Source organism: Indicator indicator, chromosome 1 (genome assembly GCF_027791375.1).
Source record: "Indicator indicator isolate 239-I01 chromosome 1, UM_Iind_1.1, whole genome shotgun sequence".
Classification (NCBI taxonomy): Eukaryota; Metazoa; Chordata; class Aves; order Piciformes; family Indicatoridae; genus Indicator; species Indicator indicator.
The window spans coordinates 7,411,799-7,438,831 of NC_072010.1; the positions used below are offsets into that span (position 1 = coordinate 7,411,799).

A 27,033-nucleotide genomic window follows, 5' to 3' on the forward strand; every position below is an offset into this window, starting at 1 on the left:
GGCTGATATGTCATTGGTTCCCAGAGTTCTTCTTTCTACACTTAGCTGCAATGTTTCCCTTCTTCAGTCACCAAGGACTTCACCTGACTGCCATGACATTTCAAATATCGTGGGCAGTGGCTTGTCAACTACATCACACAATTTCCTTAGGATTCTGATTCATCTTTTCAGGTCTCATAAACTACATTCAACATTTCTCAGGTGGTCGTGAACGTGATGATCTTCTCTTACAGTGAGAGGGACTTGCTCCCTAGTCCATGTCTTGCAGTCCATCAACTCGAGTGTCATGAGAAGAGAGGTTACCACTGCCATACATGGTATTGATGATGATGTAGGCTCAAAGATGAGGCATTTATAAAATCAGTCTTGTTAGAAAGGGCCATGGTAAATATCTTTTACTGAAGTACTCATGCATTCTATTTATCTACTGTAATGTTGATTTACATGTGAAATTATATCTCTAAATCTCAGTTTCATGTTGCGGCTTTTGGCACAGATCTAACAGTTGCTTGAGGCTAAAGTTGAAATCTTGTCTAGTAGAGTCACATGCAAAATTTTAAATTCACTTTCAAAAGGTCTTATTGTTTTTACACTTGTTGTTTTGGTAGCATATTTTAAATTCTACAGAGACCTTCCTTGTAGCCACTTGTGAAATTAATTGTAACGCACCTTGTAGCATATTACTATTTTTGTAAATTAATTCAACATTAAGTAACTACAACATTTCCTTGTCACTGAGTTGAATTCTTAATCACAACTGAAGATTTACTCTCTCTGTATAACTAATTAACATATTTATCAAATGATTTCTTTTTCTAGTCTTTTATTTCTGTGACTTAAAAGAGTTCAAACATTAAATGCATTGACATCTATTATCCTCTTTGCACCTATGTGTGTAGTTGTAATAAATCAGAACAGGCAAAGCCCATGACGTGTTTCTGAATGTTGACTAGGTGAAGGGGACAGGCTAATACTTGCCCATCAGTGTGCTATTGTCTTCATGTGCTATCACCATGTTGGAGGAGAGGATGTTTTTAAACCTTACAAATCCTTACTCATGGAAGTGGCTGCAGGAAAGGAGGAGATTCATATGCATCATGATTATGTAAGTTGCTACTAGCTCTATTGCCAAACATCACAAGCTGATATTTATAAAGAATCAAGAAAAAAAGGGTTAGGGTTTGTTCTGCTCCCCCCTACCTTGCCTTGTATCTCTAAATTTCTCATCATAGGAAAAGCTTTGCCAGAAGTGAAGGATTTTATCGTACTTGGTTGAAATCTTGATATACACCAAAACTTCAGATCATTTCAGATGTTGTTAAAGCAGTGGTGATCCGTAGAGAAAACCGAGGCAGGCATTGAAATGGATTGATGCATGTGGAACAGCTGTTCTCTTTTTCCCTGTTCATGTATCCCACCACATTTGATTAATGAGAATACAAATAACTTTGTAAGATTGTTGTTTTCTTTTTTCTCCTTGAGACCAGCCTTTAATAGCCGTTTCATTTGTCTCTTCAAAAGCTTTTTGTTACCTCATTCTTTGTTGCCTTTTCTGGAATCTAAATATTTTCTAGGGTATCAGTTTTGGCACAAAACAAGAGTGTGCATGCCCTGCATGTGTTGGCCACTTCTTCTATCACCACCTATGATAATGCAGCCCATAGGCTTCCTGTGTTCAGTGGAGGAATTCTTTCTATTAGGTTATGTGCATCTCTCCAGTTTTGCAACAAGAAATGTCTGTCTTTAACTTTTGCATGTATCTTTTTATGTTGCTTTTGGGTTTTTTTTTTTCTTTTTTTTTTTCCCCTGGATAACTTTGGAAAGGATGAGAAACATAGATATTAAAAATTAATTTGATGTGATACTTACATTTTTGTTTTGATTTTTTTCCTTTCACATACATTTACTACTGAGTAGATTACATTGCAATGACAATGTGTAATTTATTTTCTAACTATAGAATTTCAATGACAAATCTTATTTTGCCTGAAAAAAGTAGTCACTCCCTTCTTTTTTTAAGGATGTTGCCATCATTAGCAGTAGATTTAGACAAGCATATTTAGGCATGCAGAAAAAAAATTCTGATGTAGAATGGAGTCTGTGGATTTTGCAAAGTACAAGGTCAATGCACTGTAGAACAGAAATGCATTAATTTGTGTTTGACCTTAGATCAAGTTGATGCACATCGTGGGAATGGGGAGATGTTTTATGCTTAAAACTACCACATTTGTGCTTTGAATAGGATTTTAAACAAACCTGAAAAAAAAGAAAATGGGACATTTAAAATCTATTAATACAAATAATACACGTTCCTTGTATTAAATAGTTTGGGGGCAATACCTACTGTCTCTGCAGTGAATTTCCAGGAGTATCGAGGAAAGCCAGCCAAGATACCCATCATGGTTCCTCCTAATTGCTTCTACCTTTAGCTGTGATAGCAGGCTGAGAATTAGATGTGAAATATTATGTCACAGTTTTTTACTTTTGGGTTTTTATACTTTTTTTTTTTTTTTTTTTTTACTTCCAATGCACAGTGGAAGAAATATCTGTAAAGTGAAAGGAAAAGGATTAATAATCGTCATAAAAATACTTATCCAGGGTGTGGGAAAATGGGATTGACATGCCTTCTCTGCCTGATGTGTAACAGGGATTTGTCTGTGATGAATGCCTAGCTTTGCTGAGGTGTGTCTTTCTCCTGTTGGACCTGTTCCACTTTGAATAAACAATTATATATTCATTAGATCAGAGATAGTGTGCCTGGTGATTAAAGCACTCCTTTGAAATGTAAACCTCACTGGTGCCAGTTCCAGAACAGTAGTTTGGTTCAGGTTTTGCAGCACAGATAAGTTCCTCATCACCAACCTGCTGGTTATTCTGATTTCATTCTACCTATTTCTTGCTTTTTAAATCACTTTCTTACCTCAATTTTCTCTCTCATTTTGTAGCATAAATTGCATGCCAGGACTAAAAAAACTATTAAATGAAGGTTGATTGCAACTGATAAATGTGTATGAAACATTTTGACTTTAACCAATTTGCATGCTGATGAATTGCAAGACAGAAGTGTATCTTTCTATAGAGTATATACAGAGGATATGTGGCATGCTTAGCCTAATGGAAGATGTTCTGTTGAACATGTATTAAAAGCCAGGTAAAATGGATGCCATCTATTTTGTACAACTCTATATGATCATCCAGAAATATATTTCTTTTCTCGTTCTTACAGCTTCATATGTTCTGCTGATGTTATGCACCAGGAATTTTGGGCTATTACTCATGAGGCTTTTGGGATGTCAATAGTGTTCAGCTCACTGCTCCAAAACTTCAGTACTGGGGCCTATGTCCTTTAATATCTTTATCAATGATCTGGATGAGGGGATTGAGTCCACCTCAGTAAGTTTGCAGATGACACCAAGCGGAGTGGCTAGGTCAATCTGCTAGAGGGTAGGGAAGCTTTACAGTGGGATCTGGACAGGTTAGACAAATGGGCCAAAGCTAATTGTATGAAGTTCAGCATGGCCAAGTGCCAGGTCCTCCACCTGGGTCACAACAACCTCATGGTAATCTACAGACTTGGGGATGTGGGGTTTGGAAATCTGCAACTTAGAGAAGTACCTGGGGGTATTTGTTGATAGATGACTAAATATGAGTCAGCAGTGTGCTCAGGTGGCCAAGAAAGCCAATGGCATCCTGGTTTCTATTAGAAACAAATGTCCAGCAGGAACAGGTAGGTGATCATCCCCCTGTACTCAGTACTGGTGAGGCCACATCTTGAGTATTGTGTTCAGTTCTGGGCCCCTCACTGGAAGAGGGACGTTGAGATGCTGAAGTGTATTCAGAGAAGGGCAATGAGGCTTGTGAAGGGCCTGGAGCACATGTCCTGTGAGGAGGGTCTGAGGGAGCTGGGGTTGCTCAGTCTGGAGAGGAGGAGGCTGAAGGGAGACCTCATCGCTTTCTACAACTGCCTGAAGGGAGGTTGGAATGAGGAAGGGATCAGCCTCTTCTCCTTGGTGTCAAGCAACAGAACCGGAGGAAATAATTTCAATCTGTGCCAGGGGAGGTTCATGCTGGATATTAGGAAATACTTCTTCACTGAATGGGTTATCAAACATTGGAATGGGCTGCCAAGGGCAGTGGTAGAGTCAGCATCCCTGGAGGTGTTTAAGCAGTGTGCGGACCTGGTGCTTAGGGTCAGAGTTTAGTGTTGACCTTTCAGTGCTGGGTCAAGGGATGGACTGGATGATCTTTGAGGTCTTCCAAATGGATGCTTCCTGTGATTCTGCAAAAACCCACTACAATTCCATAGCTCTGAAGGGGTGTAAGAATTCTCTCTCTTTTAGGAAAAGGGTATGGGAATTAGTCTTGAACTGGCAATAGTTAACATAAATGTTAATGACAAAGACAGAGAGGGAATATTTTAATACTAAGGGAAGCTGCAAATGCTCAGTTAGTAAGAATTTTCCTTTCTACTGAAATTGCTTCCTTTCTCAATTTATCCAATACTATCAAAGAATAAAACTAGCATAGGAGGCTGTAGTACCAGGAGGATACTGCTCATTTTGGTGTTACTATTTTATGAGTTAAAATCAAATCTATGTGCATTACTGGAGTATAGACACAGAGTCCTTTCCCTTTCCAAAGGGCTGTTTGTTCCAGGTTTTATTTTTGTCATTAGTCTGTTGTCTAGAGGTGCAGGGGCAGGGGATGGGGGGGAGAGATGTTAATGTGGAATACATTTGAGGAACACAATAGAAGCAGACTCAGGGGTTTTCATACTACCAATAAGAGGAATTTCAGATTTATTTCTGAGAGTAGCTACTCCTAAAATGAATTAAAAAAAAAAAAAAGCTCTTTAGTGACAGAAAAGCCACTGCTAAGACTAAGAAAACTATCGATGAACTGTTAGAAATTCAGATAAAAGGTTGGATTATCAAAAGCCATTACAGCTTGGTCGCCTCTTTTTCAGTAGGCAGTAATTCTGTCAAACATCAGTAGAAATAAGTAGATTCATCTGAAAATTCTGCTCATCCAACTTTCTACTGTACTTGAATAAGTTTATCTGTGTGAGCAGCATCTGTGTTTCACCCAGGGATATCTCAGGCTGTAATCTTTCCATAGAGAATCTCAGATCAAGTGAAAATGTCTTTGCTGATTTTTGGTTTTTCTTCAGAAGTGTACATTGGTCAACTTCCAGTCTAACTTTCATTTATCTGATACGAATCTTGACTTAGACTCTGTCTGTTCCCCAGCCTGTCTTTCCACCACCTCCAAAAAGGCAAAAGTGGCATTTGTGCAGCTGGAGAGACTTTCTTTTTCCATGAATCACAAGATCATTATTCTCTGCCAATGAATCACTCACAGCTGCCTTTAAGATAGTGTTACTAAACTTGAAATTTGCTATTAACTAATCCTAGAAATTTTTTATATCATTGAATATGATTCATTACCATGACACATACCTGAAGCAGGACATGAGTTCCTTTGAATTAAAAAAATTAATAAAATCTGATATTATATGTTATTATCTGAATATTATGGATAATTGTGGTCTAGTTCTGCCACATGATGTTCTGTGTATTTCTTGATTTTGTTTATAAATGTGCATACTTCATTCAGCACATAGAAGCATAGGATGGTTTGGGTTGGAAGGGACCTTCAAATGACATCTAGTCCAACCCCGCTGCAACATCCTCAGTTAGATCAGGTTGTCCAGAGCCTCCTTAAGCCTGAACTTGAATATCTCCAAGAATGGAGCCTCAACTACCTCCCTGGGCAACCTGCTCCAGTGTTCCACTACCATGATGGTAAAGAATTTCCTCCTAGTATCCAACCTAAACCTACTCTTCTCTAATTTAAAACCATTGCCTCTTATCCTACCACTACAGGGCTTTCTAAGCAGTCCCTTTCCAGCCTTCTTATAGGCCCCCATCAGGTACTGGAGGGTCCCAGACTCTTCTCTTCTCCAGGTTGAACAACCCCAGCTCCCTCAGTCTGTCCTTGTAGGAAAGTGTTCCAGCCCCCTGATGACTTTCTTGGGTTGAGGGCACCAGAGCTTGGCACTCCAGGTGAGGTCTCATCAGAGCAAAGTGGCAGAATCACTGGATCTGCTGGCAATGCATCTTTTGATGCAGCCCAGGATGTGATTTGCCTTCTGGGCTGCAAGCAAAAACTGTCTGCTCATGTCCGGCTTCTCATCCACAAGAACTCCCAAGTCTTTTCTAGAAGGCTGGTTTCTACCACCTTATCCCTCAGCCTGCATTGATAATGATGATTGTTTGGGCCCAGGTGTAGGACCCTGCACTTGCTCTTGTTAAACCTCATGAGGTTCACCTGGGCCCACCTCTCCAGCTCGTCCAGGCTCTTCTGGGATGACATCCCATCCCTCTGGCCTATCAACAGCACCACTCATCCTGGTGTTATCTGCAAACTTGCTCATGGTGCACTTGATCCCACCGTCTATATCACTGATAAAAATATTAAACAGTACTATTCCCAGTACGGACCCCTGAGGGACACCACTTGTCACCAATCTCCATCTGCATGTGACCATCCAGCCAATTCCTTATCCACTGAACAGTCCACCTGTCAAATTCTCATCTCTTGGCAAGTAGGGTGTTGTAGGAGACTGTGACCAAACATTTTACAAGTGTGGATGTTAAGTAATGGAACAGCAAATCTTATCTCATTTGATTTCTAGAAGGGTAGGAAAATATTGCCTAGGGAACGCTTTTAGCACGTTTTGACAAAGAGGTACCTGTTTAAAGATTCATCTTTCTTTCTTCCTCCCAGAAGGACACATATAAGATTAATATTTCTAATGTAAGGGAACTGTGCATTTCACAGTTTAGTGAAATTGTTTCATTGTTTAGTTTCAAAGGACTGTGTGAAAGTTTTTAAGTACAGTTTTAACCATGAATTTCAACTGGCTTTCATAAAGAATATGTCAGGGAAGTCTCTGCACTTAAGAATATATAGGTACAAATCTCGTAAAAGGAATTCCTTTAGGGATGTAGCCTAATTTTTTTTGTTTGTTTGTTTTGCAAAATATTTAAATATGTAATTATTGAGATAAAATTTACAAGCAAAGTATTTAGTGACTGAACTATTCATAGGCTGGCAGCAGATTTTGAAAATCTATTTTCTGTTTGTGATGCTGATATTTCATAGAAGAAGAGAATAATTCTGTTTGGAAGGAGTTTGCAGAGGTCATCTAGTCCAAGCTCCTGCTCAGAGACAGACAGCTTTGAAGCTATATCAGATGGCTCAGGGTCACAGCCAGTCAGATTTACTAAGAATAAGAAATAAAATGGACACTGAAAAGAAATGTTACAATACAATAGGGTCAACACAATGTGCTGGGGGAAAAAAAAGTGTTATTTAGTTGTGTGTCTGTGCAAAACAAAGAATTAATTACATTTTATGTATTTCAGTGAAATCCATAGCTGAGCATTATGGGGTCTAAAAGAAGTCTTAAGTGTTACTTACAAAATGCTTCAACAGTTTCCTTTAATGTGTATCAAAAGAGAAAGCAAAGCTAAGCTCTGTGTACTCAGCCATTAGAGTAGTGCAGGGATGACAAGTTACGTGATGCAACAGAAGGAGAACTCAGCCCTTTACCTTTAGGATTTGTGCTTCATCTTCAGAGCCTTAAGGGCCTTTTTGGCTCATTAGTAGTCTATTTTTTTCTTCCAGATTACATGCCCTAAAGATCTTGATTTTGAATAAGGAGGCAAATTAAGAGTTTTACTCGTGCATTTCCTTTGAAGTGGAATTGAATAAGAGTTGGAAAAAATATTATCATATCTTATAATGGATATAAGTATCCCAGAATTTTAATCTAAATGGTGAACTGTATATGCATTTTAGTAAATAAATATAACTGAAGAAATTTTTGGTCTGTAATATGTTAAGAATGTGTTAAAAATCCCACAAAATGCAAGATGAGAACAACTAAATATACTCAATTCATATCTGTGAATATGGCAGTCAAATGGAAAAGAACAATAGCTTAGACAGTGGTTTAGAACTTGGGCTTATTCCAGCACCTTTAATACTTCAGGAGTCTCAAATTCCCCTAAGTGCTTTACAAAGCAATGCTATGGTGCTCGTGTCATCTGTCCAAATAAACCCATCTAGGCACACAGAAGTTTTCCAGGGTAAAGACTTAGAGCTACAAACTGGTTCAATCATGGCTGGTGAGAGGCCTTGAGCACAAGCCCTATGAGGAGAGGCTGAGGGAGCTGGGACTGTTTAGCCTGGAGAAGAGAAGGCTCAGGGGAGACCTCATTGTTGTCTACAGCTACCTGAAGGGAGGTTGTAGCCAGGAGGGGGTTGGTCTCTTCTCCCAGGCAACCAGCACCAGAACAAGAGGACACAGTCTGAAGCTGCGCCAGGGGAGGTTTAGGCTGGAGGTGAGGAGAAAGTTCTTCACAGAGAGAGTGGTTGGCCATTGGAATGGGCTGCCCAGGGAGGTGGTGGAGTCACCATCCCTGGAGGTGTTCAAGAGGGGATTGGACGTGGCACTTGGTGCCATGGTTTAGATAGGCATGAGGTGTAGGGTGACAGGTTGGACTCGATGATCCTTGAGGTCTCTTCCAACCTTCTTGATTCTATTCTATTCTATTCTATTCTATTCTATTCTATTCTATTCTATTCTATTCTATTCTATTCAGTTTCAAGACACCCATGGTGGCTTTCATAGCACTGACTACCAGCAGAAAAGGATGAGAGGTGTCATATTTTAGAGAGAAACTGAGGTCATCAGTGGGAGTTCTCTTTTTTACTTTAATTACTAGCACTATGTGGTTAAATGCCATTGCTTTCCATAGAATCAATAAAATCAAGTTTGTTCCCTAAGTGCTTGTACGGAACGTGACTGTACTTCTGTCACAGAGTTATATTGCAATATGCCTTAACTTCCCCAGTTTTTGCAGATAATTGCATTACAAAATCTTCAGTGATGATTGTGTCAAAGTTTTATAAGTAGCCTGTCTCTTGAATAAGCTTTGTAATTCTTTCAGTTCTTGTTAGTGTTTTATTTCTATTTGTCCCCACCCCCCCTTATATCTAATTACTGTTATCACTTAGTGGATGTTCTCCTTTCCTTGACTTGATTTTTTTCACTTTTCTTGGGAAGTCTGGTTGATGAGAAGTCTAGTGCTAGCCTGGAGTGACACAATGTGACAGGCAGATTTTTTTTTTCGTGAAGTGAAACCTGTAACTCCCCAAAAGCAGCATTTCCTTCCTCCAAAGAACATGCATCTGTGTTTTGACAAAACATTTTAGATATTTAGTTTCCTCCCATATTACTTTTCAGCTACTCATCAGACTGTTTTCTGCAGCAATTGTTTGCTTTCATTGCATGCAGCTTACTACAAGAAGACATATGTTAAATTTTCATTATGAGACAGAATGGGAAAGGTCATATGCTCCCATGATGCTGAGAAGGACTGTCCCTACAGATAATCCTGAAGTATGCCAAATGTGATGCAGAAAAAAAGCAGGCATACATGTTTGTCACAGCTCAGAAGATGTTAATGTGAGCTTAACAGAGATACAAACCTGAGAAGAGTTCCCATATATGCTTTTGTATGCATCTGTACACAGGCAGAGGACACACCAGCATTTTTTAAGAGACTGCTTTGTTTTGTTAGTGGTTTCATTCCTTGTCTGGATTTTCTGTTTTATGGTGTTGTGGATTTCACAGGTATTACAAAAACCCAAATCCAGCATATCTTTTTTAAAATTCTCCTTGAATGATGTACTCCTGTGAAGAGATGAGAGGAGAAGATCTCTTCACAGATAGCAAGTGAGAGTAAGCATAGGAAGCAATTGTAGTTGAAGCATTCGTAGTCGTGTGTATTGTGGTTCTGTAATGAATGTGCTGAACCTGATAAGGGGCTTGAAAACAACAAATGGCATCATGAGAGATGAAAATCTGTACCATATGGAGCATAATATAACTATGCAGTCTCAAAGCTCTGACTCTGGAGAGTGTGCCAGTAAATGTGGGAGAAGTGAGAATTTATGAATTATGTTACCCTTGAGTAGATTTGAAAGTACAAAAGAGTTCAACAGCACTCTGATAAATATGCAAATGTCCTTGTTCTCTGAATGAGACAGAAATGGTGCTTTGATGTTTAGGCTTTGGAAACTTGAGCTTTGGATAAAACATGGTAGAAGAAAAGTATAGTATAGCATGGGCAAATACCTGAAAACATTGCTGTATAGACTTGGGTCTAAAACCAGTATTAGATGTGGCAGGATTAGAAAGGTCTAATATTAGGGTGTGAGATGATTAGAGCACCACATCTTGTGTGGCAGAAAATGAGCCTGATCACAATGTACCACTCTTTCTTCAGAATTCAAACCCAATGCTTGTATAAGGGGTGGATTGTGAAAGAATTGCAAAGCAGAATCCTCTATTGTGTCACAGTTTTTAGAGCCCTGAGTGTGTGGATTTAACAAATGTTTTCTATCAAAATCCTGAATTAGATGGAAGTGTTTGGCATATTGAAGTCACCTCAGTTGCATTAAGAAGAGTGTGTCCAGCAGGCTGAGAAAGGTTCTCCTTCCTTGCTACTCAGCCCTAGTTAGACCACATTTTGAATACTGTGGACAGTTCTGGGCTCCCCAGTTCAAGAGGGACAGGGAACTACCAGAGTTCAACAGAGGTCCACAAAGATGGTTAAGGGGACTGGAGTATCTCTCTTCAAGGGAAGGCTGAGAGACCTGGGGCTGTTTAGTCTGGAGAGGAGAAGGCTGAGAGAGGGGACCTAGTCAATGTCTACAAATATCTGAGGGGTGGCTGTCTGAAGGATGAAGGCAGTCTCTTTTCAGTGATACCTAGTGATAGGATGAGGGGCAATAAACGTAACTCAATCACAGGAAATTCTCAACATGAGAAAAAACTTTTTTACTGTGAGTGTGACAGAGCACTGGAACAGGCTGCCCAGAGAAGTTGTGGAGTCTCCTTCTCTGGAGATCTTCAAAACCTGCCTAGAAGTGTTCCTGTGTGACCTGCCCTAAATGGTCCTGATTTGCAGGGAAATTAGACTCGGTGATCTCCAGATGTCCCTTCCAACCCCTAACATTCTATGATTCTACTCTTCCACGAAGGGCTCACTTGATAGACTGTGGTTTGCAATGTGGCTGTGTGCTGTTGAACTGGGCATTGCTGAGTGATGTGCAAAACATTCCCACTATAGGAGCACTATTAAACTAAGCATGGCTGAGTGAAAGGTTGAGAAAATCCTTCAAAATTCTATCACCTCACTGTTCAATGGCTACATGAAAGTTGTATTTTTTGGGCAAGAAGTACTTTGTGCAGAAAGTTATTATTGAACAAACTCTTCAGAAGTACTTATCACCCACTGATCTTCTCAGCAACCTCAGATTCACAGATTGTGTGAGGTTGGACCTCATAGGTCATCTTGTCCAACCCCCCACAGTCAGCAGGGACACCTACAACTAGATCAGGCTGCCCAGGACCACATCAAGTCTAATCTTGAATGTCTCCTGGGATGGGGCCATAACCACATCCCTGGGCAACCTGCTCCAGTATTTCACCACTCCCATTGTAAAGAATTTCCTCCTTATGTCCAACCTAAATCTACCTTACTGAAGTTTAAACCATTGCCCCTCATCCTGAAATGCAGCTAAAAGGTCTCCCCAGAGTCTTGTCTTCTCCAGGTGGAAAAGCCCCAATTCTTTCATCCTGCCTTCACAGGAGAGGCGCTCCAGTCCTCTGATCATATTTGTGTCCTTCCTCTGGACCTGCTCCAGCAGGTTTATGTCTCTCTTGTGTTGGGGTCCCATGGCTGGACACAGTATTCCCAGTTAGGTCTCACCAGAGCAGAGTGGCAGAATCACCTCTCTCGATCTGCTGGCCACACTTCTTTTGATGAAGTCAGGATGCGATTGGCCTTCTGGGCTGAAAGTGCACATTGTTGACTCATGTCTAGCTTCTCATCCACGAGAAACCCCAAGTCCTTTATTGCAGGGCTGCTATCAATTTCATCATCCCCCAGCCTGTATTGATATTGAGGATTGCCCCAACCTAGGTACAGGACCTTGCACTTTCCCTTATTGAACTTCATGATATTCTCCACACTCACCACTCCAGCCTGTGTAGGTGCCTCTGGATGGCATCCCATTCCTCAGTCTCATCAACTGCACTACTCAGCTTGGTATCATCTGCAAACTTGCTGAAAGTGCACTCAGTGTTGCTGTTGATATCATTGATGAAGATATTGAACAGCATTAGTCCCAATACAGACCCTTGAGGGACTCCACTTGTCACCAGTCTCCATCTGGACATCAGGCCATTGACCACTACCTTTTGTATGCTATCATCTTCTTGGCCTTGGTATATCTAGGAGTACTTCCTCTATATAAACATCTTGTCTGCCAGACTAAGTAATGTTATCTGCTTTAGCTCAGAGGAAAGGAAAAAAGAAAAAAAGAGAAAGCCTATGAATGACTATTTCAGAGCTGCAGCAAATCCTGGTAAATCTTTAATCCTCCTAGGACTGTCAATTAGGGTCAGAGTTTTCAATCATTTATCTCATCTGTAAACTACATTACTTGATCCATTCTACTTGCCCCATAGTTCTTAGTGTTTTTTTTCACCATCTCTTGCCAAAAAAATTAATTCACCACGGTTTTCTAAGTTTGACTCACTCTCAGCTTCAAATTTCCCGTGCTATTCAGTACTTCTTGGAGAAACCTAATATGGTAGAACAAGAGTGAATGTAGTTTATGGAAGAAGGTGTTATTTTTTTCATCTCATGGGAGAAGGGGTTGCCTTTTTTCATCTGAAATGGAAGTATCATGAGTGAGGAAGCCTAAGGGGAGCCAAAGCTGGTAGCAGCTTCAGCCAGGATTCAGGTGCTACTGTTTTGTAGGACTGGTTTTGTTATTAAAAAGGTTGCCTGTGAGAAATTACTTTTGGAAATACAAAAATTTGCTAAGTGTTCCAGCCAAACTGTTTCAAATATCTGTAGAAAACACATATTAGTTCCACATTTTGCTTTTTCTAAGAAGGTCTCAGAAATATGACTTTGCTTAAGCTAAAATGTAAAACTTCAAAATGAGTATGAAGTGAATAGGAAAATTACTAGAATTTATATAAAGTCAAATTGCAATTTGTGTCTCAAGCTCAATAGTAGATTACCAATTAACGTTTCCTCAGAGCAACATTTGCTTAATCTAAGAATCACTTTGGGGAGTGAAGGGACCTTGAAAGGTCATCTAAGTCCAACCCCCATGCCAGAGCACGATCACCTGTACCAGATCACACAGGAACACATCCAGGCAGGTTTTGAATATCTCCAGAGAGGGAGACTCCACAAGCCCCCTGGGCAGCCTGTTCCAGTGTTCCATCACCCTCACAGTGAAATAATTTTTCCTCCTGTTTCCATGGAACTTCCTATGCCTCAGCTTCCACCCATTGCCCCTTGTCCTGTCATTGGGCATCGCCGCAAAGAGCCTGGCTCCATCCTCTTGGCACTCACCCTTTGCGTATTTATAAACATCAATGAGGTCACCCCTTAGTCTCCTCTTCTCCAAGCTAAAGAGACTCAGCTCCCTCAGTCTCTCCTCATAAGGGAGATGTTCCACTTCCTTAATCATTTTTGTGGCTCTGTGCTGGATTATTTCAATCAGTTCCCTCTCCTTCTTAAACTGAGGGGCCAAGAACTGGACACAATATTCTAGATGTGGTCTCACCAGGATACAGTAGAAGGGGAGGAGAACCTCTCTTGATCTACTGACCACATCCCTTCTAATATACCTCAGAATGGCATTGGCCTTCTTGGCCACAAGAGCACATTGCTGGCTCATGGTCATCCTTCCATCCACTAGGACCCCCACGTCCTTTTCCCCTTCACTGCTCTCCAACAGGTCCCCGAGATCCAACGAGTCCCCTATCTATACTGATACATGGGGATGTTCTTTCCCAGGTGCAAGACTCTTAAAGAAAGAACATGAAAAGCAAAACCAAATGAATATCCTTTTTAACAAAAACAACATCATTCCTAAGCCAACACCACCAGTATAAATTAGAGAAACCCAGCGTTGTTTAGGTTAAAGAAAGTTTAGGATTTAATCTTCAGATCATTAGAGCTCTTAAAAGGCTGAAGTATAATTTGACAGTCTCCTTCTCTGGAGACTTTCAAAACCTACCTGGATGCATTCCTTTGTGGACTACCCTAAGCGATTGTGCTCTGGCAGAGGGGTTGGACTTGATGAACATTTGAGGCTCCTTCCAACCTTTGATATACTGTGATACTGTGATAATTCCTATTGTAAAATGACAATGTTTTAAGGAGTATCCAGTAGCAAAGTTGATAGGGTCTTTGAAAGGTGTAATAAAGGAAGGCAGGAGGAAAAAAAAATAAAAGAAAAAAAAAGAAAAATCTGTGTGTGTGGGAATGAGTCACCCATCTATCTGTGAACTTTCTCTTGACTAAACTTGCTCTGACAAAACCTGCAAATTTAGGCAGCACCTCATGCTTTAAAGACATTTATAAAAGATATAAGGGACAAAAACATTCCACAAATTTGGCTGTGAGCTTTAGAGTGGATCACAGAATCACAGAATAATAGGGATTGGAAGAGACCTCTGGAGCTCACCTGCCAAAGCAGGATCACCTAAAGCAGGCAAAATATCCAGGCAGGTTTTGAAAGTCTCCAGAGAAGGATTTTCCACAGCTTCTCTGGACAGACTGTTCCAGTGCTCTGTGATCCTCACTGTAAAGAAGTGTCTCCTCATATTGAAATGGAATCTTCTGTGTTCCAGCTCATCCCTCTTGTTCCTGGGCACCACCAAAAAGAGACTGTTGCCTTCATCTTAGCACCTACTCCTGAGGTATTTATAGATGATAGTAAGATTCCCACATCACTCTTCTCAAGACTAAACAGCCCCTATTCTCTCAATCTTTCTTCATAGGAGAGATTTTCAAGTCCCCCAGTCATCCTTGTAGCTCTTCTTTTGACTCTCTCCAGTAGATCCCTATCTCTCTTGAACTGGGGAGCCTAAAACTGGAGAGAATATTCCAGGTGTGGTTTTGCCAGGGCAGAATAAAGGTGGAGGAGAACCTCCCTAGGCCTGCTGGACACAGTTTACTTGATGAATTCCAGGATGCCACTGGCCTCCTTGACCACAAGGGTATATGCTGTCCACTGTGACCCCAAGGTCTTTCTCCACAGAGCTGCTTTCCAGCAGGACAACCCCTAGTCTGTACTGGTGCCTGGTGTCATTCCTTCCCAGATGCAGGACTCTGCACTTGTCCTTACTGAACTTAATGAAGTTCCCCTTCACCCACCTCTCCAGCCTGTCCAGGACTTGTAGCACAGCCTGATGGAGTGTCAGCCACCCCTCCCAGTTTGTATCATCATCATCACCATCAAATGTGCTGAGGGTACACTCTATCTCCTCATCCAGGTCATTGATGAAGATATTGAACAAAACTGGACCTAGTACTGATCCCAGGGGAACACGACTGTGGAGTCTGTGTCTCTGATCACAAGTCTTGGAGTTCTGTTGGTAATCCACCTTATGATCCAATCATGTAACCCACTTTTGAGTTTACCTACAAAAATGTTACGGGATGCAGGAAGTCTACAGGAAAAAAACAACAGCAACTTATCTTGAGACAAAATTGTAGGTATTTTAGGCATGCTATTAAGAATGAAGAGCATAGGCAGTGTTTTCAGTTTGTGTTTTCTTTAATACAGAAGATTATTTTTTTTTTTTAAGAACGTATCATTTGGCAAAAGATTTTCTTAAAGTCCCTATTTTTTATAGTGCAACAGAATTAATGCAAAATTACAAATCACAGGTTGTTATTTGTTATCTAATTAACTTCCCCCCATCAGTTTTGCTCAAAGGTTTGTACTTTGCAAATGCGTATTATTTATCCCTTTCCTTGCCTCCTCTTTTCCCCAAGTAATTAATCTTTTCACAAAGAAATGGCAACAAGGCAGAGAGAATCAGGAATTTTGATTGTCTTTTGTGTGACCTCAGGAATGGGCTTGAATTCTCCATCCACAAACATGTGTGCTGTGCCCACTCTTGACTTTCCTTTTATTTACTGATAAGCAGAATTTCATAGGGCCTTAGGGAAGACTTACCATACATTTCTGAGATACTGTGGATTTAAGTTTACTGTGAAGCAGGAAAACTTTTTTATGATGGAAACTCAATGTTCTTACTTGGACAAAACGCTTGAAACCAGTGGAAAGCATTGTAGGCTTGACTTATGTCAGTTCTTTTATTTACATACTACTATTTATTTGTTGACACATGACAACTTTATTAACACTAACTTGCACTCCTTAACAACTAAGCAAAATGTTTTCCTTAAAACTAAGTGAAAAAACCAACCAAGCAAACAAATGAAGCACCCCCCAAAGAAACCCCACAAAGATCATTTCAGTAATGGAGGTTGTGGGAGTTATGCGTTGCCACCCAAAACAGCTCTCAACCTCTGTCTTGGACATTTTGCTGACTGATGAACTCTGTTAAACAGGCTTCCTGGTATGCTGCCATGACAAGGTGAAGTTGCAGCAATAGTTAAGTGAATTTTATGCAGCCACATGTATATTTTTTTCTTCCTTAAATGCCAGACAGCTTCAAAATCATGTCACTTCAGAAGATGGTCAGAAAATCTTTTTAGGGGCACTGAAGTAATAAAGTAATTCAAAAAGTGTCTGAATGAGTTGTGCTGTCACCTTGTTGATCAGAATAATAAAAAGGAGAAAGTAAACCAGTAAACAGTTTCTATGTGATTGTAGTATTCCTATTCAGTACACTACAGTACAAATCCCTTGGCCATTATACAGGAAAGAACTCATCCTGCTCTTGATGAGCACTTTTGGTCTCATTTCTGCTTCTTTGGCTTAGCATTCCTCCCTGATTTTGTTAAAAACTGAAGGACTTTACATCATTTGTAATCAAGCTCTCTCCTCTAAGCCAAAATGCAGCTCTTGAACAGAAAAAAAAAAGTTAAAAAAATGAGAAACGGTTAAGGATGAAACCATTTGTAGAAGTGTGAGAAAGTGGGAAAATGTGGAAAAATAACTTTAGAAGTTCTCAGTGTTGACTTAACACATTTTCCAAGGAAATCAGTGGACTACTTCTGAAGATTACTTTCTGGCAAAATAAAAATGAGGTAAACTATGAAGATGTAGCCTGTTCTATGGCTGCTCATAGTGGTGTGTAAGTGAGAAGAAAGGAAGATGGAAGGCTAAGTAAGAAGAATGGATCTCATGGCCTTCTGGCTACCCAACACCATTACCTTCTGAGGATTCTTACTTTATTTTTGTAACCTTTATGTAGTCAATATAACAAGTCTTGAGGGAAGCGGTTCAAACTGGCCAGAACTTGCGAGTTCTATTTTCTTTCCCCACCATGTGAATCATCCATCATCTTATTCTGTCCCTAAGCGTTGTGTTTCAGTGTTTGCAGAAGGTATAACACCAGTCATCTGAAGTGATATCGTGTCTCTGTTGGAGGTTGCTGCCCCTCCAGGACCAGAAGAATTACAGACAGGTCTCTTCCCTGTTCAGCCAGAGCCATAAAGAAGTCAGCTGATCTTTGTGGAGGTGCAAAGCCCTGTCTGAGAAAGGCATAAAGGAGGCAGGCTTGTGTAATAAACATTAAAAAGAAGTACTGACCTTCCCTTCAGAGGAGAACAGGAAGGAGGCCTCCAGGGATAGGCTGGAAGAAATTATTTTGATTTGATAGTTTGACCAAAGTTTCTCTGTTTGAAAAGTAAAGCTGAGCCAAGAGAGAAACTTGAGCTTGATGGTAAACCCGTGAGAAGTATGAGATATCCAGCATGAACAGGAGGAAACTGAGGCAACACATTTTTAATGACAAACAGGGCATGTCGTGCTATGTTAAGCTTTCTGTCAGGCTGCGTGCATGACTGAAACTCTGCAACACAAGGTGGGGAAGCTCCTAAGAAACTAAACTAACAATTAAAAAAAATACTTTCATGTCTCTATTGCTGAGTAATTTTATGTAAATCTTCCTCATATAGCTAATTATGTGAGTTTTTTATAGCAGTAGCAATTGAGAACTTGGGCAAAGAGATGGCAAGATTTAGGTCATGAGAAGATTTAACTAATGTGAATTGACCATAAAATTATATGGATCTGGACCCTTATATATTTGGATGTGCAAATAATGATGGTTGAGTAATGCCATTAAAGTTAGTAGGTCTGAGACTTAATCAGAGCTTCCCCCCCTCCCCCCCCTCCCCGTGGTTTGGGATTTTTGACTGTCTCTTCTGTTGAAGACTTCTGAAATGAAGGAGGCAAGCATATTTAGATTTACATATGAACTTCAATTCAAATCTATCACTGGAGTATCCCAAAGGAGGAAAACTTCTGGTGCTTTACACCTTTTCTCCTATGTACCAGCTGCTATTAGTTCTTATTAAACCTTTATCTACGTTGTCACCAGGCCTCTGAGTTCATTGTTAACTTGCTTTGTAAGCATCCAAGAGAAGTTAGGCTGGGAATAGAAAGAGGGCAGTGAATTAACTTGAGAGATATTTATGGGGAACCACTCCCAAATGTGAGAGTCAGCATCACAGAAAGTGTCAGTGTTCCACCTTGGAAAATGCAGTGTCTAAGTGATGGCTCAGCTGTTGTTTTGGGCTGAGGGAAGGCAGACATTTTCATCAGTTAACATGAAATGACAGGGAGACAGAAATATGCCAAGAAAAGCTGTGAAGATAATTAACACTTTTTTCTGGGATGGGCACAAGGGACATGCAAAAAATAAAGGGTGGGGAGCTAACCTTTGCAGAAAGGTTCTGGAACTGTTGTACCAGCAGACAGTACTTAATTGGAATTGGAGTTACAGCTCATCAACTACAATGAGTTTTTTAAAATTACAACCATATGCTGGTGAATCTGCACACTAGTATGACAGAGCATGAGGTGAGAGATCTGTACATCAGTATTGCTGCTCAGAACTAAAACGCAGTAGCTTTTAACCAGAATGTTGCTATTGAATTATTTTTCAATCCAAGGCTCTTAAAAGGGGCTATCCATGAGTGACAGTAGCCATGTTTTTAGCCTTGTTGGTCATGATCTGAAGTATAAAGACAAAAGATATTTCCATATGGTCAATTCAGACCTTTCAAGAGCCATGATTGAAGAGCAAAAATGTGCAATTGCTTTTAGCTTTTACAGTGAATTGCTTTTAGCTTTTACAGTGCAGTTTCTGGCACAGGAAAGCCTTGCAGGGCTATACCTCTCTGCCGAGGCAGCTAGTGTCTCACAGCTTGTAGATCCTGTTGATCAAGTCAAGGACTTAAGCCAGAAAAATAGTTTGACATTTTCTGGATACCAAAGTGCCAGTGACAAGTGGAGTCCTGTTCTCCTAAAATGTTATTTCTAAGGGGCAGAATCAGAACAGTCTTGCAGTATAACAGATGCACATTTATGGATAAATGTCAAGGGCTATCACTGATTCTTCTGAGAAGTCGGTAGCAGTTTTACCATATCACTACTTACAGTCAGCATTGCCACATTTATTTAGCTCTAAAAAGTTAATAGGAGAAAGTATGGTAGGAGGAGAAGAGTGCTGGGAAAGTGTGAAACCTTTTCAGAAATTATTTCCTGCTAAGAAATCTAATGAACTTTATGTGAAGAACTGAAACAGCTAAGCACACTCCACATAACAGACAAGCTTTGACAGTTTTTAAAGCTCTTCAGGCACACTTTTTTTTATACAGATATACCTGGGTTTGTTTCCTAACCAACTAAAATTTATGTCCAGGTTTCTCCTTGCTACCCTGCTCTTTATCTTTTCCAATCAAGTGTAGGTTGTGGGGATTTGGAAATTCACCTTTATTCATAAGCACAGATTATTACATATGTTTAAATCCCTTTGGAGTGAAAAATAAACACAACAATTTTGTTTTATTTTTTTTATTATTTTTTTAATCAAGTATTACCTAAATTTTCTAGTAATTTCCCCTTGTTTTTAGTAGCGTTTTAGGATTTCTATTCCCAGCTCCCTGAATTGTGTATTAGTACACAAGATTTTTTCATTCTTATGTGTTGGGAAATCAGCTACAATAATAATGACATATAGAAAAACTTACAGGAAAATAGTCCTAAAGTGTTTTTAGAGTGCATGTTGGTGTAGAGTGCACTGTATAATTAGACATGTGTTACAATATTGTAAAAATAACCTGAAATTCAGATGATCCTAATGACAAAAGGAAGATTTATAATGCTGGCCTGGAGATGTTTATTAACTCTGCAGAAAATATATGCAGTATCATACTGGTTTTCATAGTATAGCTAGCTGAGAAGAATTAATATACATATACATATAGTCTTAAATCCTTCTCTTGGATTATAAATTAGTACTGACAATGTATTCACAATTACATACTGATAGCAGAGCTGCAGAATGTCTTTTAAGTAATGAGAACAGCATTGCTTGTGGATGTGGAATCCTGGTAGCACAACTGAGAATCTGACACACTGAAAAGCAAGCACGATACACTCTTTCACATGCAAAATGCCTTCCCTGCCTGACCTACTATTTGAAGTACAGTTCAAGAGTGAAGAAATAGAATTTGATTTAAAATAAATAAAAAGTAGAGTTGCCATATTTATTAGTAACTCTTCACACTAGGACTGAACTGGACACCTGTCCACGAGCAGAAATGAAGCAAAAATTTCAGATGTTGATGAAATAAGAAATAAAGTATTTTTAGTGTGTCAAACATATTTAGTGTACAGTAGTGTGCACATTCTCTAATATCAACATTGTTATATCACTTGGAAAAGCCAAAATGCATAATCATAAAACTACTTTGGAATGTGAAAGACATAAAGGATCAAGTATTACACTGAATTTTAAGACCTCACTTATGCACAGGGGAGTCTTAAACCTAAATCTCCCTTGCTACAAAAAAAAAATAATACCTTGTGAAAAAGAATGTTAGTTTATACAGAAAAATGTAGTAACAAATGTGCACTTCCTCCATGTTTACACAGAAAAATGTAATGATTAATATAGACTTTAAAAAAATCTAGAATTTTGCATGAAAAATGGTGACTTAATTTGCAAGTGTATGTATGTGTCTACATGCCTATTTATCTGTCATGATATTCTCACAGTAGTAAAAGCAATAAGTAGGGTTGTGATCTTATAGTTTGTCTTTCAAACATTTCATTCTGGCAAATCAGTAAGATGAAAGAAATATTCCTGGTTTGTGTATTGGCTGTTTGAGGTTTTTTTAAAGTATGGGAATTTGAGCAATGAATTCAACAGAAAACAGTGTACTAAAATGCTAAATGTTATTCACTGTTCCTCTTTATAAATAGCAGTGGTGTTTAAAGTCTTTTTTCAAAGCTCCAAAGTGGTTTTAGCCTCTAGCTCTCACTGACTTGGATAAATTCATATTGGAGTTCACATGCTAATTTATTGAACTGCTTTCAAAAGCGATTAAATTTAGGTCAAATCGTGTTTCTGTAGGAACATCCATTAACTCTGCCATTAACTCTGGGAAATCTTTGTTTTCACAGCCTCTGTTCTTTAACTGACAATTAATTTCTTCTGACTGAGTCACCTGCCTTCAAATATGGAGTTGCCAATAAAAGTGCTTTCTTTAGGAAGAAAGGATAATTTGCTCGTGCACTACAAAGAAATTCTGTAGAAATCCAACATCTGGTGATGCATTTACTTTTTCTAATTTTTTTTTCAGGGGAATTCTGGCCTGGGGTTCAGTATTGCTGGAGGAACAGATAACCCACACATTGGGGATGATCCTGGGATATTCATTACTAAGATTATACCAGGAGGAGCTGCAGCAGAGGATGGAAGACTCAGGTACGTAGGTTTGAAAACAAAATTAATTATTATTATTGTTGTTATTATTATTATTATTATTATTATTAGACATTATTCTGTATGAATCAAATGCCAGCTAGGTCTTCTGTGGGGTCAGAGCAAGTAAATGACATGACTAGGGTCTCTTTTCTGCTAAGTTAGGAGAAATTAAGTAGTTTAAGGTTAGTTAAGTCCTGTATAAAAGGGCATTTGCTGGTGCCATCTTTGTACCAGTCGTTTGATTTAGTACAAAAGGCCAAATGTGGACAGGGGGAGGAAACAGGTAAATATCATCATGAAAGTCTTCTCTGCTTGGTCTTCATATGTTCATGGCTGAAGCACTTTACATGTTGGTTTTATACATCAAGGCTATCAAGGGTTCCCAAACTACAGAGCCATTGCTATAGTCATAGCTATTTGTAGACACTTCTTGTTATTTGACTGAGGTAGCAAGGTGTGCTTGCTGCTGTTTCCTAACATTTTTTTTCTCCATGAGAATGTCATGGCTAGGCTTTATGTTCTGAGTAACTTCTAAAGCAGTCTATCACTGTAGCTCCTGAGACAAGCATACAAGTTACTCGTTGTGGTTCTCAAATACATGGTAGTACACCTCCTAAATAAGAACCAGAAAACTGCTTGTGGATCTTCTTTTGTTATGGAGTGAATGCACAGGGGCTTCTGTCTTTCACAGAGAATACCACCCATCTGTCAGTTGTGATTCCTGCTGATGCTTTAAAAAGGACATTTAGCTGGAAAGGCTTGGAATAAAATTCTGAAGTGTTCATGATCTCAGCACTGGAATCTAAGCTCTGGGAGCCTTTGCCAAAAGCAGATGGTCTAAAATTCATGAAATGTGACCAGATGGTAGTAATAACTTTTCTCAAATCGCCTTTTGCTCTCATTCAAAGTTAAAAGTAGGGGGAGTTGGCCAGGTTATAGAGCAAGTTTTGGATATTTCTTATACTGGGTTAGCAAGTTTATTTTGAAAATGCTTCTTATTTTTACTGTGATAGTGCTGAGGATTCATGGTGCTTGGAAAACTGGCAGTCTAAATAAGATTACAGACAAAAAGAGTAGAAAGAATGTCATGTAACTTTATGACAAAAATGCAGCTATCTACCCCTAAGCTAGTCATCGTAAAGCCTCCTAATAGTGAAGAAAAAACTAAGCATTTCTGGGCTGTGATTCATCTCATCCTAAAGTCAAAGTCTAAAATAGAAGAATCACATCTTTAAAAGGCCTGTATTTTGACTGGTGACTCAAATGAAAAGGAGCTTCTTCAACTAGTTCAGCTGTATCTTATCCATGATGTAAACATCTGCACTGGGCCAGATGAACTTCATGGGAAAGAGAGCAGGAGGAAACAGCAGTATTTGGAAACGATACTATGAAATTGGACATGATGAACAGCATAAGGAACTCATACCTGCATCTATGTTCTACAAATAAGAAAGATCCCTTGCAAAAAATAATACATCTTTTAAGCAGAGTTTTAAATTACCTGTGAAAGTCTTTTTAGTTTAAGCTATTAAGAAGACAGAAGCTATTGCAGTATTTTGATGTACTTCGTATGCAATCAAATATTTCTGAATTCATTGCTATGATAATTAATTACTATAAGGTTGTAGAGTCTCCATCCCTGGAGATATTAAAAACCTGACCAGACATGTTCCCGGACAACGTGTTCTAGCTAACCTTACTACAGCAGGGACAGTTTGACAAGGTGATCTTAAGACGTACTTTCCCATCTCAATGATACTGTGATTCTGTAATTTGCACCTGAGTCAGCAGTGTGTCCTGGCAGTCGTGGAGGTCAGCAGAGATGCACAGAGAAAGGACTGGAGGCAAGAGCCACATGTTGCCACAGGGGAAATTTCAGCTGTGTCTGAGGAAAAAAAAAAAAACAAACAGTAACAACAAACTTTTTGATGTGGGTAGTAAGGCATTGTACTGACAGTTCACTGAGATTATGGGATCTCTGTCTTCAGATTCAAAGTTCATCTGGGCAAAATCCCGAGCAATGTGATCAGCCTTTCAAGTTGGCCTTGCTTTGACCGGGAGGTTGGAGTAGAAGGCTTCTACACATCCCTTCCAACTTGAATTGTTCTCCAATTCTGTAGATTACTATTATATATAAAACCTATGTGTTAGATGGGAATAAATGTGGGGTTTTACCTCTAGTGGAGAGCAGATTATTACTGTCAGCAGGTACAATGTGTAGCGTGGGTTTGTATCGCATCGTGGCACATACCTCTACTTAAAAAATAGTTAAAGGTGGCAACTACTTTAGACTACATTCATTTTAATAAAATATTCCTGGCTTTGAAAGATTTCATGAACTTGTAAATACTAGCATAGAAGCACAGAATCACAGAATATCTCAACGGAAGAGAGCCATTAGGATCACTGAGTACAACTCCCTGCTCCTCACAGGGCTACCTGAAACTAAACCATGCAACTAAATGTGTTGTCCAGACACTCCTTGAACTCTGACAGGCTTGATGCCATGACCAGCTCCTCTGGGGAGCCTGTTCCAGTGACCAAGCACCCTAGCATCCAGCCCAAACACAGCTTCATGACACTTTCTCATGTACATGCTCCTCACTAGAGAGAGACCTTTTCAGTTGCCTACCTTGAGAAGGCAATAACTACTGTTTACATACTACCTTCCCTGAAATGCACTGACTTCCAGAACTAGTGTAAGAACCAATGTACTAAACAACTCAGAGTTTAGAAGACATTTTATATACATGCACTAACTCCTAATCTTGCAAAATACAGAAAACTCTGGAATCTTTCATCATGTCCATGTAAAATATCTTAAATTTCACATATAGTAAATAATTTCATGAAATAAAAAAAAAAATGCTTTGATTAGTTTCAGTGAATGTGAATGTAATAAACTTGTGAATGTGAATGTAATAAACTTGGAACTAACTGAAATGAGGGTTCTTTTTCTGAATGATGCATTCCATGTTTTTTTGAAGCTTTGTATTTCAAGTCAATGACAAAGAAGCAGCAACCATTCCTGCTGAACTGAAGGACAATTTCTCACAACAGTTTGATCTTTTAAGACTTTTGATGCATAAACCTTCTGGTTCTATCTCAGAAATCTCAGTCATCCATGGGCAAACATCCACATTTTAATAAAAAATCTCTCAATTTAGACTTCTTTTACTCTCTGGAAGAAAGAGGATTCCAGTAATTTATGGCTTAGTGCCTTTTATTGTTTTATTTCAGTTTGTGTCAGAGAAAAGAAATACAGTGGTTGACTCAATTGTGCAGATAAAGCAAAAAGCTTCAATATACTATCTCAATAGTTCCTTCTATTGACACTTATTGATCGTAAGTGACATTCTGGCTTCTAAAAGAGGCAACACACATCTCAAACTTCATCATACCCTGTGAAAACAGGTATTAAACTAGAAGCACAGTGCAGTGGTGTAATGTGACCAAAACAAAACAAAACAAAAAGTAAAAGAATAATGAAAAGCTTTCAATTAAGAACAAGTTTTAAAAAGCAGAGACTCACAAAATAAAAGTTTAATTTCAGCAATCATAAACCAACAATATTTTGATTCAAGACTCATTCTTTCTGTTAATAGTTTCTCACAGTCTGATTCTGATCTTATGGTGTATGTATTTTTCTGAAAACTCTGTCCACAGAAATGAGTTCTTTATATATTGCTACCTACTTGTGAAGGCAAGTTTGAAAGGTGTTAGTCTCTAAAAAAAAAAAAAAAAAAAAAAAAAAAAGAGTCTTGAGTAAAACAAGAATTCAAACCTTATGTTTTATACCAGTCTCTTGGTCACAGGAAACTTACTGAACCTGTGATTAAAAAACTAGTTACTGCATAAGTGACTTAATATAAGTTTATTTGCAGGACTACGAGGTATTTGAATGGCCTTGATATTGAGTTTCAAGGGTTAATGTTGTACCAAAGGTTATTTTGATATTTGAGCCTGAGCTGTACCCCAGGAAAAGAGGGTTGATGTGAGAGGTGACTCAAAGGGAAGAAGTGGTTGTGCCTGGAGGCACATTGCCCTGGTAAGCTGCCTGGACCTGTAACTGTTTAATTCTTTCTTTCTTCAAAGAAACTGATTTTCAGTCTTTTTACCACTTGTGGACCTATCTCTTTTTTTCTTTTCTTTCTTTTTTTTTTTTTTACTTTATGAGTGTGGGTATTTGTAAGAACTTAACACTATAAGAAAAATAGTTCAGCTGAGAGTTTTGACAGGCTAATCAGTAACAATACAGGTACCCTCAGCTGTCTGAATATCATAGGTTAAAAATTGCTACGGCTTCACAGTGTTTTATTTTTCTTTTGTAAATGTGTCTTTCCTGGTATTACTTTAATTACTGACTGTCAGGAGGTTTAGAATTGTGAAACTGCAGCATTTTTAAGGCATGCTGTGTTGTTCTACCATCACCATAATAGTTAGCTCCATTGGATTTTTCCCCCAGCTCTCAAAGTGATTTGTTGGCAGTAAAAGAAACATAATACGCATGCTAATGTGAGAAGACAAGAACTGAAATAATTTGCCCTCAGTTACCTCGTAAATCAGGAAGAAATCTTGGAATAGAATAGTTGTTGCTTCTTTCATATTTCCTTGCCTTACAGTCTCCAGTTAAATGCCCACCAGCAAAGGTTTTAAACACATTAGATTTGTATCCCTTCAGTTGTTAATTAACCCATAGTGATGTGTGTAAAGATCACGAATTTAGCTATGTATTTGTAGCAAGAGGGTAGCTCTGAAGAATCTTTCTCATATTTTGTTAATAAAAGATACAATTAAGAAAAATGAAATTTTCTTAAAAGGTAAAGATTGCATTCTGATCAGATTTTTAAAAGTATTTCTGTTTCCATGAAGATGAACCAAAGAGGAAATATTAAAGCTTCATGACATTCATTCAAAGCTTGAAAACTGAAATTAAGAAACACACTGATATAACTATACTTTGTGCAGTTTACCTGAGAAACTCAAAGGAAAGAAGTAATAGAGGGGAGGAAACAGAAGTGAGTCCCCACTTGAGAGCTGGCAAAATAAAGGACCTTCTTCAGGCTTTACCCCATGGGCTGTGCTGACAGTGCTTTGACTCTGGTGAAAAGTCTGAAACCTAAATCCCTGCAGAGCAGCAGGCACAGAGTTATTGCCTGTTGGTA

At 39.0% G+C, this 27,033-nt stretch overlaps 1 protein-coding gene across 6 annotated transcripts in view; it reads left to right on the plus strand.

Annotated features, from left to right (window-relative positions):
- Positions 1–27,033, plus strand: part of DLG2 (discs large MAGUK scaffold protein 2) — a 701,362-nt gene that overhangs the window by 318,321 nt on the left and 356,008 nt on the right. For all 6 annotated transcript variants that reach the window (XM_054382907.1, XM_054382932.1, XM_054382887.1 and 3 more), the window contains one exon: positions 21,744–21,868. In XM_054382907.1, the coding sequence (XP_054238882.1) occupies positions 21,744–21,868 (125 nt within the window). The remainder of the gene's footprint in view (positions 1–21,743; positions 21,869–27,033) is intronic.